The following is a 14,037-nucleotide window of genomic DNA, read 5'->3' as shown; positions in this document are numbered from 1 at the left end:
GAACATCTGCACTTGTACACCATAGTGTACGTAGTGTACAGCATAGTGTGCTGTACACATAGTTTTGCCATCTGGATGAATAAAGTGGCTGTTACTGATGGTAGCTTGGCTTATTTAAAAATAGCAGGATTTTGCAGGATTTCCTGTGTCACGCTGGTTACTGCAGTGCTTTATTAACTCCACCTTCTTGTATCTCCTCAGCTCGGTTGGGACCTCGACCGAGGTGGTAACAATTGAAAATAAAAACAGTGAAGAAATTACATACATTGAAAGAGTTGTATGTTTGACCTATGGTCTACTAACTTTCTGTCATATTTGCTGAAAATACATGAAGCAGGTCATTTAAAAAAACTAATCCGGCTCCTCTGGCAACACCTACAGCCTGTAGTGCGATTTGCAAAAATCCACCGCTCCCTATTCAGATGCACCAATTAGAACCAAGGGGCGTGTCTAACTGCGTGTCAATCACTGCTCATGCACACAGATTCATTCTCTCTTGTGGGGGCAGGGGCTTAGGAGACCGTTTTGGGCTTTAGCAGAAAGTGGGGGGAGGGACTGAGAAGTTGTCGATGTTAAAATGTTTTAGCTAAGTCCTGGATCTTCACAATCACACCTACAGCACCTTTAACTTCTTGCTTTTTTACAGAATATTTTGGTTTCACACCCCCTGGTCTAAATATCGCCGACGATTAATTTAGGGGATTGCTTCGGTGCTGCCGGAACATCTGCCAGATGTCCCTCATTTTGAGCTGGATGTCCGTTACCTTCCTCTGTCTTTGTGTTGGCCTTCTAAACTCCGGTGGATTTATGATGCTCAACTGCTCCTCAGATCTCTGCAGGGTAAATTGAGACAGCTAGAATTTTCTTTTGCACGTCTAAAACAACTTTTGAATGAGCACATTGTTCCACCAAAACAAGTTCCATCCTGAGGCTATTTTGCAGAGGCACCCTTATTGCACTCAGCGTTTAGCGCTGCCTATCCCAGAAAGCTGTGTGGACTAGCCAGACCTTCCCCTGCAGCGCTGTGGAGGTAGGTCTGGCAATGCGAGACTTGGAGAATAGTGCAAAGAAAATCGTATTGAGCATGAACGCCTTTGTAGCATCTTTGGAGGCCTGGTGTCTTATAAAAATAAGGCTTCAAGTTGTGGATGGACAGAAACTCTGAAACTGAGAAGAAACTGAAACTCACTATTGCGGTCTGTAACGCCAAGGAGAGCTGATAACTCTCTGGCGGGTTCATATGAGCAACTTCTTTCACATTGTAATTTTTTCACATTGTCATTTCATACGTTGTTCTTATAATAATATTGATTATAGCCTCTTTAATCAGGCTTCATCCAAAATCAAGCCAAAACAGGAAGATGACTGGAACAGAAAATTTCCCTCATCTACAGAGACAACTTCCACTGGGAGAACTGACAGGATCCTAAAGAAAATTTTGAGGAGTGAAATACCAACTGCAAAATTTCACAAACCTCAATTTCCGGAAAACTGATTCATGATGTATGCTGTTTCTTGTGTTTTCTCTCTTTTTGGCAAGTTATAAAATGGAAAAACATTTTTCAAAAATCCCTGTTCTTCAAAACTCTGGAAATTCCACAAGAGCAAATACGCACTAAAGGTGCCAAAAACGTAGGTTAGTGATGTTATGATAGCACAACATTTCAGTCTTACTGAGTTTTATTTCCTGTCATCGTTTTTATTGATGTTATTACATGGCAGTAAGCCACACTGCAGTCATACGGCATTCATTCACTATGAATTAAAATGTACACATAATGGTGACATATACATTGACAAAACAAACAAACCAAACTAAATACATGATGACAAAGATATTATTCATCCACCTCTATACTGCATTCAATTTAACAGTGAAAGTGTATGGGTGACTACAGACTGATGGAGCAGCTGGGGTTCAGGAGCACATTCATTGTGGTTGAGAGTTTTTTATTTCATCATCCTTCATTTCATATTAATGGAATGTGCTGCTGTGATGTCACACATTGGACTTTTCTTTTTTTCCTTTCCGTTTTATGATTTTCTATTTCCTTTTAGCATTGTAATACATAGCTGAGAAGATATTTCAGGAACGACTTAAGAGAGGTTCTTAGTCTCCAACACTCTATCATAATAATAAATTATCTTTTATTGTTCTTGTCACTTTCTGCCGTGTTAAGTTTTCATTTCATTCACTTTCTGGCATCTTTCTCAATGCTATGTGGAAGAAGAGACACAGGAAGTTAAAAAAAAGAAGAAAGTGAGGAGACTACACAGGGAGGAGGGGAGGAGGAATTGCTCAATTTGGTGTTTTCTGATTATTCTATTGCATTTTATGTCTGATTGATTTCTTTCAGAATCACAACTCAACAAACAAAGACATTTGAAGCTTTTTTGTGATGAGGAGGGTTAGTGGAGTGGGGGTGAGGGGGGGGTTAGGGGGGGAGGGAGGGGGTTGTCCAGCGTAGGCGTTGATGCTTGAATGGCGACGATGGCTGATGACTCAGGTGATGTGTCATGCTGCTATGCTATAAAAGGGAACTTTTACATTTTGTTCACACACACACAAACACACACACGTACAGTACACACACTGGACTCAGAAGGAGGTTTGTTTACTACAGCAGGAGCAGAAAAAATGAAATGTAAGTTTTTTAATGATACTTTTAGAGAGTGAGTGAAGATGTGTGTGTGTGTGTTTGTGTGTGTGTGTGTGTGTGTGTGTGTGTGTGTGTGTGTGTGTGTGTGTGTGTGGAGGAGGGGGGCTTTACTGCACGTGGTCTTTACTCTCATTCTTTAGCCTTAGAGTGAGAGTGAGAGAATGAATGAGTGAATGAATGAATGAGTGACTGTGTTTAGCGGAAACCCAATGTTAGCTGCAATTTAAAGTGTTCAAATGTGATTGAGTTTCATTTAAACTTCACTAACTGTTTGGTGTCAGGTGTGTGTGTGTGTGTGTGTGTGTGTGTGTGTGTGTGTGTGTGTGTGTGTGTGTGTGTGTGTGTGTGTGTGTGTGTTGGGACTTTCCCTGAGGTGTTTGAACTTGCAAACAATTTGATTGTGTCCAGCAGCATCAGACTTTCATTGTACTTTTAAAACTTAAAAAATTCCCAGCTATATTATTTCAGCTTAATTGTTGCAATATATCAAAATATTCTTGCTGTGACTAGGTCGAGTCACCGACCAATAAGAGCTTTTACGATTTGGTGACATATACATGGTGATTGGTTGGTCCCACAGAGCGACTTCCTTCTTCCAGCTGGCCGCACCAGTAAGGAACGGTTGTGTATGTAAACACAGTTTTATGAATGAAAGTGAAACTGGAATGCGTGTGGGCAGTAAAGGTGTTCTTCTGTCATTATGGGTCAGACTTTGACATTACATAACACTCTCATCAAGTCAGACACAACTAGTCGATTACCAACTAATTACTAAAACATGCTGACTTGTAACACCAACGGCAGCCAATAAGTGCATGTGCCTGTGAGAAAACATATGAGTCAGGTAGGCAGACAGTGATGTCATCATTGGACATCATCAAGGCACTTACTGTAATGTGATTTGCACACTCACTGAAGATAAATCATATCAAGAGATGGAGTCAGTGTTTATGACAGTTTGCCCCACTTCCGGGTTGAATGATGTCACACTGTCTGTGTCAAGCCTGATGATATATAAGGAAACTGCAACATGTGAAATTGCACACAGCACTGTGCATACTCATTTTCTGAAACAGGACAGATGTTTTGGGTTAACTTCTTTAATTATAGGGAGCTGTAGGGTTATTTTGTTTATTTTACTATAGGATTCAAATTAACTTGCCGATAATTGAATTGATAATTTTTGGGCTTTATTGTTTTTCAGATAAGAAAAACTTTATTGTATGTTACGAGGGACAGAAATTTGTCTTTGACAGGGCAGGCTTGAATGCAATAAAATACATAAGATACATAAAGAAACAGTGTAAAACATTGACAATACAAAAATGCAAAACGTGTGATTGGCTTTCCTAAGTACTGACCGGGTGTAGCGTTCTGTTAGGGGGAGTTTATTGAGAGCCAATTATTTTGCTGGCCTGATTTAGTATTTATTATGTATATTTTAATGTATTAGTTAAATTGTAGCAAAGTTGTAAGAGTTAGCACAACTGTATGAAACAATTAGCCGTGATAGATGTTGTGAACATTTGGATTGCAGCTTGCAGTATGTTATGGTTATGGAATATAAAACTTAGTGTTATATCAAATTATAATCACTTTATTTGCCGACAAGTCACAACATGACCCCGATCATCTAATATGACGATGAACAGATGTCTAATGTCTTGCCGTTGCCAAGTGGGAAAAAAAACAACCCACATGGCGTTCTCCCAAAAGAATGTCAGATTTTTCTTCTCGGGTGTAGCAGAAACAAGCTGTAAATGAAACACTGACAGATTATCACCTTCTATAGTTGTTATGGTACAGAGACATCACATTCTCATGAACAGGTTCGTATGGTATCGTACGAATTTAGGCGGAAATTAGAAATACGAAATTCTGCTGGTCCTGTGATGACACATGACAAAAGATTTCTGTCCTGCAGCAATGAGTTTTTAACAATAAGTTTAGACATCCAAACGACTTGTTAACATTAGAAAAAAAATTGTGGTTTGGATTAAAACACTGGTCCCCCTAAGTACTACTCCTGGGACACAAACACACATTTCCTGGGTGAAAGTCTTGTGTTTTCCCCAGGAAACAAACTCTGCATGAAAAAACCTGTGTTTTTTGACACAACCTCCTCCTTATGCAGTTTTCGTAGCTATATGTACGAATGGTTAGTAAGAACAGCCTGAAAGAGAGAGATTTCGAGTCATGTTTTTGTCCAATTGTCGATTGTAACTCCAATACTCAATCTTCTTTTAGCTTTTTGGTCTCCACCAACTATGGTTGAAATATCGGGTTGTTTAGCTGCCAAATGATTCACTAAGTCCACCGGATAGTTAACTGTCAATCTGCTGTTGTGTGCAGTGTTTTTTTTTTTTTTTTTTTTGCCGCTGCTGGAAAAAATTTAGATGAGAGTGAATGAGAGTGAACCAAAACATTAAAGCCGCAAGCCATAAAACCAAAAGATACCAGAGTTTGGTGATCATTTGCTGTGCATTCATCACAACCAGCGACACCTTTGACATGTTACATAATCATTTGGTCCACTGTTTGTATAAAAATATTTATTTGATATCTATTTACTTGTGTTTTGCCAGTTCCTTGAAAGTGAACAGTTTGTTGGTATGTGGGTTGGTGTTGGAAGTTGATTGGGCATGTTGAGCACACTTCCTGCCAGACGCCGTTAACATCCGTTCAGAAGTTCATCAGAAGAGTAAACGGTCTGGCTGAGGAAATGAGGCATTCACTGTGTCAAAGAGAAAACATAGTAAACTCCAGTGTTACAGCATCTGACTGACATGACGTAGAACGGAAACTGAGGAAGTGTGTGAGACACTGCATGCGTGTGTTGATGTTTTGCATGCGAGTGAGCGGGTGGTGACGAAATGACCTGCTAAATACATTAAAAGATGATCCATTGACTCTGCTTCTTTAAGCAGTTCTGCTGTGAGCTGTAATGCTGTCACAGCCATTTACTCTGCCAAATACATGACTGTACACTACACTGCCTGGGGATGTTTTCTTTGTAGGAAAGAGGTTTTTTGCTGATGTCTTCTTCAGTAATTTCCCAACTGCCTTCTGAAGCTGTTCCAAATTTCTTGTTTGTGCTGACTGACAATGACCTGACCCTTTATTGGATGTCGAGAAATTGTACAATAGCTGACATTTAATGGGGTATTTTTTGGCAGGATTACTTTCCAGGCATTGATTCATAGGCCAGTTTCAGATGCTTGAGCTGTAAGTAAAAATCTGTGTGTTGCTATTTAGGGCTGTAATGGGATTATGGGCCCTATTTTAACGATCTGAAACGCAAGTATCAAACGTGAAACGCAAGTAGCTTTGTGGGCGGATCTCGGCCGCTGTTGCTATTATACCGACGGGATAAATGAGTCTTGCGCCCGACGCAAATCTTAAATGGGTTGGTCTGAAGTAGCTAGGTGTGGTTTGGGCGTAACGTGCAATAAACCAATCAGAGCGTCATCTCACATTCCCTTTAAGAGCAGGTGCGCTTGTTCCATGGCGGATTGCTATTATGACGGCGGATTTGCCTGGCGCACGCCAGCGGGAGCTGTCCGGGATGCGGCAAAGTAATAAATGCCCGTGTTGGCCGGGTGGCGATGTTGCTGCGGCCTCTCGGGCGCATCTCCTCAAGTCTGGAGAGGATTGCTGCAGCCATGGAGCGTGGGCCTCCAAACGCACCACCTGCTCCTGTTGTGCCCCTTCCTCTTCCCCCAACTCCATCTCCGTCCACCCGCTCCACCGGGAGCACATCGCGCATTAGGCTACTCCCGGACCAGATCCCGCCGTAGTTCAACATCACGTCTCCTTAACTCCTCTAATATTTCCTTATTTATGTCATCAACACATCCCTGATTCATGGAAATGTTGAGTAAATCACAACAAGCCACAAAGAATGCTGTGACTTTTTGAGGACTGTACTGTAAAGTGCCTCCTGACCGATCCAAACACCTGAAGCGCATTTTCAGTAATATTTTCCCTTGTAATTATGTATGGTTTGCAAAAATGGGAACTGCTGCATCCGTTTAGATGAGAGAAGTGTATGCGCGTTGTGCACACGCTACATTATGGCCAAGCATGCGCTGCTAAAATAGCATCTGAATAACGCGCTACTGACTTTAGACTAGCGCCACTGACTTTAGACTAGCGCCACTGACTTTAGACCAGGTTTTTCCTGATCAGTGGCGGAATTGTTTTCTGAAACTGTAAAATAGCACCAATAACGTCGCCGGAACACGCCTCCTCTTTTCGCTGAACCGCTTTTTTCCGCTGTGCGTCGGATGCAAAATAGGAAAGATACGTGCGTCGGTGTACAAAGGCAATTGCGCTGGGTGCAAGATAGGGCCCCTATATGTGTTTTGTCTTTTAACATTGCTCCACTTTGGAAGCAGAAATCATCTTATTGTTGCAGTTCTTCATGTTATGAGGCAGAATCCAGGCAAAGTTATAGGTCTCACTTCCAGATGTTCCCTCACATGAACTCACCTGAGAGCCCCACAACTGTCCAGTGGTGGAATGTAGTATCCTGCTCTGCCTTTGAGAAAATGAAAGCTCAGATGGGCCGATCTGGAATCATCTCGTTATGAGGTCATAAGGGGCAAAGTTACCTCCCCTTTCTCTGCCTTGCTCGCCCAGAGAATTTGGCCCACTCATGAGAGAGAGAGAGACATCATGGCTTTCAAATGAGCAAAGTGGCAGTTGGTCAAGGCCACACCCCCACCCTCCACCTTGCCCCCTCCCTTCTCCTCCTCCTTAGCTACAGACACAGAAATGGCACATCCTAAGGAAAGCTCATTGTGGGACTAGCTCGTAGTGGCTGTAATTCTGCACCATGGCTGAATTTCGGGATAGAGTATTAGGGGACCACTGAGGCCTATATAAAAGCATCTAAAGAGCACCATGTCATGGGACCTTTAAGTAAAGGATCTGAATACATTTTCAACCACTGCAACTGTCTGCTGTGGAAATGCTGTCAAACAGACACCAATCCTGCTCCCAGAGAGTACCTTCCTACTCGAGCACAGCTGATTTGAATGATCTGCTCATTATCAAGCAGCTGAAGCTTGTCAAGGGCTTGATTACGAGTGAATGATTAGAATCAGGTGTGTTAGGGTAGGGAGCTAAACATAGGGCAGTGGTGGCCTAGGGTTTAAGGAAGTGAGTTTTGGACCGGAAGGTCACGGTTCAAGGATAAAATCTGGGGAAAGTGAAAGAGCAGCTCTTCTCCCTCCCTCATTACCGCCACTGAGGTTCCCTTGAGCAAGGCCCTTAACCCCAACCGCTCCAGGGTAGCTGCTCAGTGGCCAGCAGATTAGACTGTGGTTGTACTGGGCAGCTCCCAGGTATGGATGCGTGCAACTGAGTGAATGTGACAGGTCGTCGTTGCAAATGAGAAATTGTTCTCAATCGACTTAGCTGGATAAAGGTTAAAAGAACAAACATGGAAGGCAGTCATAGTACTATATATAGTAGAAGCATAACCAAGAAGCTTTTCTTTTACTAAACAAATCAAACTGCACAGAAAACTTCCAAAGTTGACTTTATTTTTTATTTCAGAAACAATGTATTTGGTATAAAAGTGGACTGAATCTTTTGCTCCCATTGACCTTTGGCCTAAATTACTGCAGTTAGTGTTTAAATGACAGTAAAAGTGTAGAAAGTGCACAGTGTCAGACAATCATGACAAAGTGGATGTTTCCCCTCTGAAGAATGCAGCCTAAGGCGTCTCCACGGTGACGTCACTGCATAGATTAATCTGAGTCAGACTGCTGCACCAGCTCCCCTCGCCTTTTTCAACAAGAGGCCCAGAGCACACTGGGGGGGGGGGAAACCCACAGCATACCTCTCATTCCTTCACCCTGATCCAACACTAACGCACAGTTCATTTCTTTGTAGCCCTGGGTTATGGGATTTATGAAGTTGCATTAACCAGCGGATAGATTTACAGACAGGAGCTTTCTTGATTAAAGTGTTGTTTCCTTGAATAGAGATCATTGATGATTAAGACAACTTAAGAGACAAAAACTAAACAAATAACAGGGGATTTGTGGGATTTAATTATTCTCAGATTTAGTGTCCCCGGTTCAAGAGCATTAGCAGTAAAAACTCTTTTGTTCCATGTGCAATAACTCTGCTTAATTTGCATATGTAATTTAGAATTTTTTTAGAGATTGCTGCTGTAGTTTTGTGTAAAATTGTGTGTTCGGTATGTTGTATGTACAGGAAACATTTTTGTACTATTTTTATATTGTTGTCTTTTTGTCTATTTGCACATGGGTTGTCTATCTTGTACTCCTGACTGCAAATCAAGTTTCCCATCTGGGATGATAAGGTGACTGAAACAGTGATAGATAGCTTGATGATTCTTATTCATGCATTTATTAAACACAGGGTGATGTATTCAAACACTGAGGCCCATTCAGTCACTCATGAGGGATTACACAGAAAACATTGAAGCCAAAAATGATCACAAATACTCATAACTAAGGGCGTCCGTGCCCTAAAAACGAGAGTGTTTGGTTGATTTTATGCCTGTGTTGGTGGACTGGTCAAGGCAGAAAACTAAAACTAAAAATGTGATTAAAGCTGCATTGCACTGGGTCAAATGACAATGTAATGTGTAAGGTGTTGCTCTTAGTGATAAACTTGCAGAATTATCACAGGAGTCTGAAGTTCCCCACAGCTTTACGGAGCTTTTAAGCATCATTCATCCCACAACTTCTGCTTCATTAACGCATCATTTCAGCAGCAGAAAAACAGTTGTCTGTGAAAAAGCTTAACAAATTGTTTATCTTTGACACATAAATGAGCAAACAGATGTTGCACAGCTCCTCCTTGGGCTCATCTGAAACAGCAGACAGACACGGCTAGCAACTAGCTAACTGCTGAACATAGTGGGGCCAGATATTTTCCCAGGAGTTGGTAGAGACCAAAAACAGAGCTAAAAACAGAGTAAATATTGGACGTAGATACATCAGGTGTTAAGAAACATGACTATATTGCCATCCATCTATCCTGTGATGCAAGAATATTACTTCCACAGATCATTTAAACAAGCAACTAATGCTGGCGTTTATTTTGCTGAGATGATTATTTGCAGGACCTCGAGACAGGTCTTATATTTTCCCAGAAATACAAATCAGTCTGCGGAAATCTGTCTGTTTCCTCCTCTCACGCTGACACACATTCAGCCACTGAATATGCAGTAACAGTAGTTGCAGTAACAGTCAGCGTCTGACCTAAATTGGTCTCGAAACCTTTATTCACACCGCAGAACTTTCATCTCAAATCTGAACTGCTCTTTAAATGTCTGGAACACAGAATGCAACTTATATCTGATGCAAAAATGAACTGGCAGTGATGCTGAAATAAAACCCATTTTATTTAGGGTTTATAAGGCTTTGGATTTTGATTGAATATTGGCCTGTCCCTTCATGCAAATTAGGTTTGTTGTTTAGGTTTGACCTCATTGTTTTGCTTGTTCTTCTTAAATCATTTCCCTACTGTTGCGGCAGATACAGACTGAAGCATTCACGAAAGCAGAAAACAGCTGCCTCCGGATTAGTCATGTTTTCAAAATTAAACAAAACTGTTTTGATGCAGCTTGGTGGTTTTATGTTTCTGAACTCTCCGCTGCAGCCCAGTGGCCACCTGTTGTGATTGTGAGTGCAGCTGTAAATACAGTGAGCAACTACTGCTGAATAATGTTCTTCTGTGTCATTCTTTGAAATGATGTGTTGCTACATGTCGAGGGGCCAGCTACACTTTACAGACCAGCCAAGACAGGTCAACACACTGCAGCTTAAGAAAATACATGCAAATAGACATTATAGAAGCAAATTCAGTAGAAGTTTTCACCAAAAAGAAACGGTACAATTACAGAGACATGTCACTAACAGTCTTTTTGAATCTGTTTTTTGTCTTTTCAGTAATTTATGACTCCACGCCTTGTCTCCTCCACCTGATTCTATTGGCTGAGCTGTTTACCCATGCATCATCTCGTCCCGCCCACAGTCCTGATCTCTGTGGCATGTTTAGATCAATGATCCATCAGGTGGACAGGTTGACAATCTTATCCAAAGAACTCCATAACTTGGTAAGATTTCATATGATCGCTAATTAAAAAGGACTTATTATTCTTGTCCTTAATTTCTGTCATTTATAATGTTACAGTGTCGGATGTTCATATTTAACGTGGACAAAGTTTCAAACAATGAGATACACGTATATGTAAAAGTAATCCCTGTGAGCAAAAACCTCAGATTTCGGACCGTACTGAACGCTACGCTTCCAACTGTTTCTTCTACTTTCAGCTGATGTCAATTTGTGCCTGATTTCTTCGCTCATCTGCTCCAGGAACGTCACTGCAGTGTGAACATTACATACACCGCTACATGTAGCTAAATGCTATCGCCAGGGAAAGCTTTAATTTTGGCTGCAGAAGTTGTTCATTTCTCCCCAATTTTGGATCACATTCCTTCTGGAACTAGTTCAATTGTGTGGATTTAGGTTTAGAAGCAGTAGTAGAAGCCCAAAACACAAGGATGACCCTGAAAATGAGCATAACAGTTTTTAATCCTTTAATTCTCTTGGTATCTTGAATCTGTGCTGTATATAGCTATTGCATCAATCTGTGGGGTTTAAAGTACTATATTTTGTTTGAACTGTCATTATGTCAGAATATTTCAAACATATTATAAATAGATGTATCATGATGTAGAGTACAATACTTAATCTCTAATAATGAAACAAAGAAGCAACCAAACAAAAAATCATAACTACAGTTTGTTACTACAAATAGCAGACAAAAATCAAAATGTGCAATTAATACACATTTTTATTCATGTTTTTCAATATAAGCATTTCATGTGATTGTCTGAACAGCTGTTTTATTAGAAGTGATTGTTCCTCCATATAAACACAAGGCAGTTAGGGGACAGGCTGCTCTCAAGGTGTTTAAAATATCTGTTATATCTTGGAAATGTTCCCTTTTTAAAGCAACCTTCATTTCTCATCATGTTATCAACAGACAGACGAGGAGCTCGTAAACTTTGAGGGTGTGGAAAATAGACTGGATGGTCTTCCTCATATGCAACACACTGCGGCCCATTTTAATTCCTTGAAGGTAAAGTTTCTGGAATTAAGGAATTAATTTTTCTGCAACACTTTACTGTATAATGGCTGTGTGTAGTAGGTGTATTTATATTTTCTCTCTCGGTCTATTTCATGTCTCCACAGGTGAACGAGTCACTCTCCAAACTGTTTGTGTACACTCAGTCCTTCAGGCTGCATGTTGACTGGTTGAAAACAGCCAAAGAAAGCGTCAGTTTATCCTCCCAGTCAGCAGAGCGCGTCAGCTCTCACCTCCTGCAGCTCTCCAACCTCCTTAATGCATCTCTTCTCCTGGTGAGAATACCAGCACGGTTTAGTTTATTTACATAGATTAGTTGGACCTAAATAAAAAATTAAAGAGCAATAGTAATAAGTCACTTTTTACTCAAGTTCAAGTTATAATCAGTGATAAAAAAGGGAGATAAATTTGATAGTGAAATGGAAACGTCATTTTAAAATAGAAAGTTGCATTAGGAAATGCTTGCTTCAGAATCAGGAGTTTATTGCCAGGGTTTATTGTTTAGGTTCATCATTTGGTTCAGTTTAATTCATAGTAAAAATCATAACGTAAGAGAGTATGAATTAATAAAGTTTTACACTTGAAACAGAGATCTGACTGCTCCATGGGGATGTTCTGTAATGCCTACCATAATCACACTTTACACTACTTTGGTTGAACTGAGCCTTTACATTGTAAACGTGGATGGTACAAGGGGTTTTCTTGACTTTTCCTTCCTCTTTAAGTCCTTCAGTCTACATTTAAAAACAAATTGTCAGTGGCTACCAAAATGACAGTCTGACTTCTCATGGCAGGAAAAGCACAGGTGTTGCTAATCACATTAACGATGACTCTGTTCCACTAATCCCTGTAAGGCATGAAAGTGAGTGCATGCACAATACAAGGACCCTCAAACTAAAGCAACAAATTCAGCCATCATTAACTTGATTATTTACACCTGTAGTTTTCCAATTGAAAAAACGTATTCTGTGAAAAAGGCATGTTGGTAGGACAACATTGTTTCTCAGGGCCTTCCAAAACTGTTCAAAAACACTTAATACAAACACTGAAGGTTTAATCTGCCACAATGATTGTTAAGATTTAGACAACTAGAAGTACTTGCTATAGTGCATAGTTTCTGTCGCCGCCAGGAGGAATTCTATGTAATGACAACAACACAGCGAGAGTTTTGTAGAGCTTAATTAGCTTTGTATCAAGTCATTTGGCAATGGCTTGAATGTAACAGATGTTCATTAATATAAATTAGTTGCACACTAAAGCTTTAAGGTTAGGAAAAGATAAAACCAACTCTTAAGTTTGATAGTGAACAGTGTGCAAAGTCAGATGCTTTATTCAACCATCCAACACAACCTTTTTCGGTTTTGTGGGGTAAAACATCACACTACTTACGCTTTCGCTTCTCACTTCTCACGGTTGTTTTAAACGTTAATGTTTTTACAATTATAAAGTAAGAGAGTATTGATAAACTAAAAAAAGACGATTGGATGGGATAAACAAATATGGCTGAACATGATAAAATAATATGTTGAAACGCTTGAAGTATAGGGTTAAACTAAGTATATTTGAAGTGTTATAATTGATTTTATGTTGCCCTGGGGTGGAGTTCCATTAAACACTTGGGGTGTAAATTGTGCAGTTAAAAAGCAAGCTGCTGCCTAAACTTTAATCATTCTTTCTGTCTGCAGATCAGTGAAGAGGTTCCTCAGTCACCGTCAGCCTCCCTCCCTGTCGTCTCCACAGCCTTCGATGTGCTTCGGTTCTCCGTTGAGATCTCTGAACATTTAGAAGTCTTTTGTAACTGGTCAAAAAGAGTTTTGGTGCATCTCCAGAGACTATCCCGCTGCCCTCGACATTAAGAAGCCTCAGTCTTTTTTTTTAATTTTTATCCAGGGAGAAATCTTAGACGTGGTCCAGACTAAAATATCTCCACAAATATTGGATGTATTTCCATGAAGTTTGGTACAGATATACATGGTGGCTGGAGGATGCATTTTAATGACTGTGGGGATCCCTTCACTCTTTTTGCAGCGCCACCCACAAGTCAAAGTGTCCATTTATCGGGTGAAATATTCCAAAGTCTACTGGATGGATTGGCCTAAAATATTTTACAAACGTTAACGGTATAGCTTTAAAGATAGATAGCCCCTCTTTTGTTTACCTTTTGATTTAACTGATCTGAGTCTGGGGAGAGACACCGTGGTTATTAGACTATGGGTGGGCGATTGCTCTAACGGAAGCACA

General features: G+C 40.5%; 1 protein-coding gene across 1 annotated transcript; it reads left to right on the top strand.

The window, feature by feature from the left end:
• Positions 1-2,491: 2,491 nt before the first annotated feature.
• LOC114568549 (uncharacterized) lies at positions 2,492-13,652 on the top strand. The gene is made up of 5 exons (XM_028598176.1): positions 2,492-2,507; positions 10,595-10,761; positions 11,695-11,790; positions 11,904-12,071; positions 13,482-13,652. The coding sequence occupies exons 1-5, from the start codon at positions 2,492-2,494 to the stop codon at positions 13,650-13,652; spliced, it is 618 nt and encodes a 205-aa protein (XP_028453977.1).
• The last annotated feature ends 385 nt before the right edge of the window (positions 13,653-14,037 follow it).

This window comes from Perca flavescens, chromosome 14 (assembly GCF_004354835.1).
Source record: "Perca flavescens isolate YP-PL-M2 chromosome 14, PFLA_1.0, whole genome shotgun sequence".
NCBI classification, from domain to species: domain Eukaryota; kingdom Metazoa; phylum Chordata; class Actinopteri; order Perciformes; family Percidae; genus Perca; species Perca flavescens.
This window is presented reverse-complemented; position numbering and strand designations above follow the sequence as displayed.

Bases quoted from the DNA above. Each gene is read 5' to 3' on its own strand.
- LOC114568549 (XM_028598176.1), top strand. The intron at 10,762-11,694 runs GTAAGATTTCAT...TGTTATCAACAG, and splicing joins CCAAAGAACTCCATAACTTG to ACAGACGAGGAGCTCGTAAA. The intron at 12,072-13,481 runs GTGAGAATACCA...TTCTGTCTGCAG, and splicing joins TTAATGCATCTCTTCTCCTG to ATCAGTGAAGAGGTTCCTCA.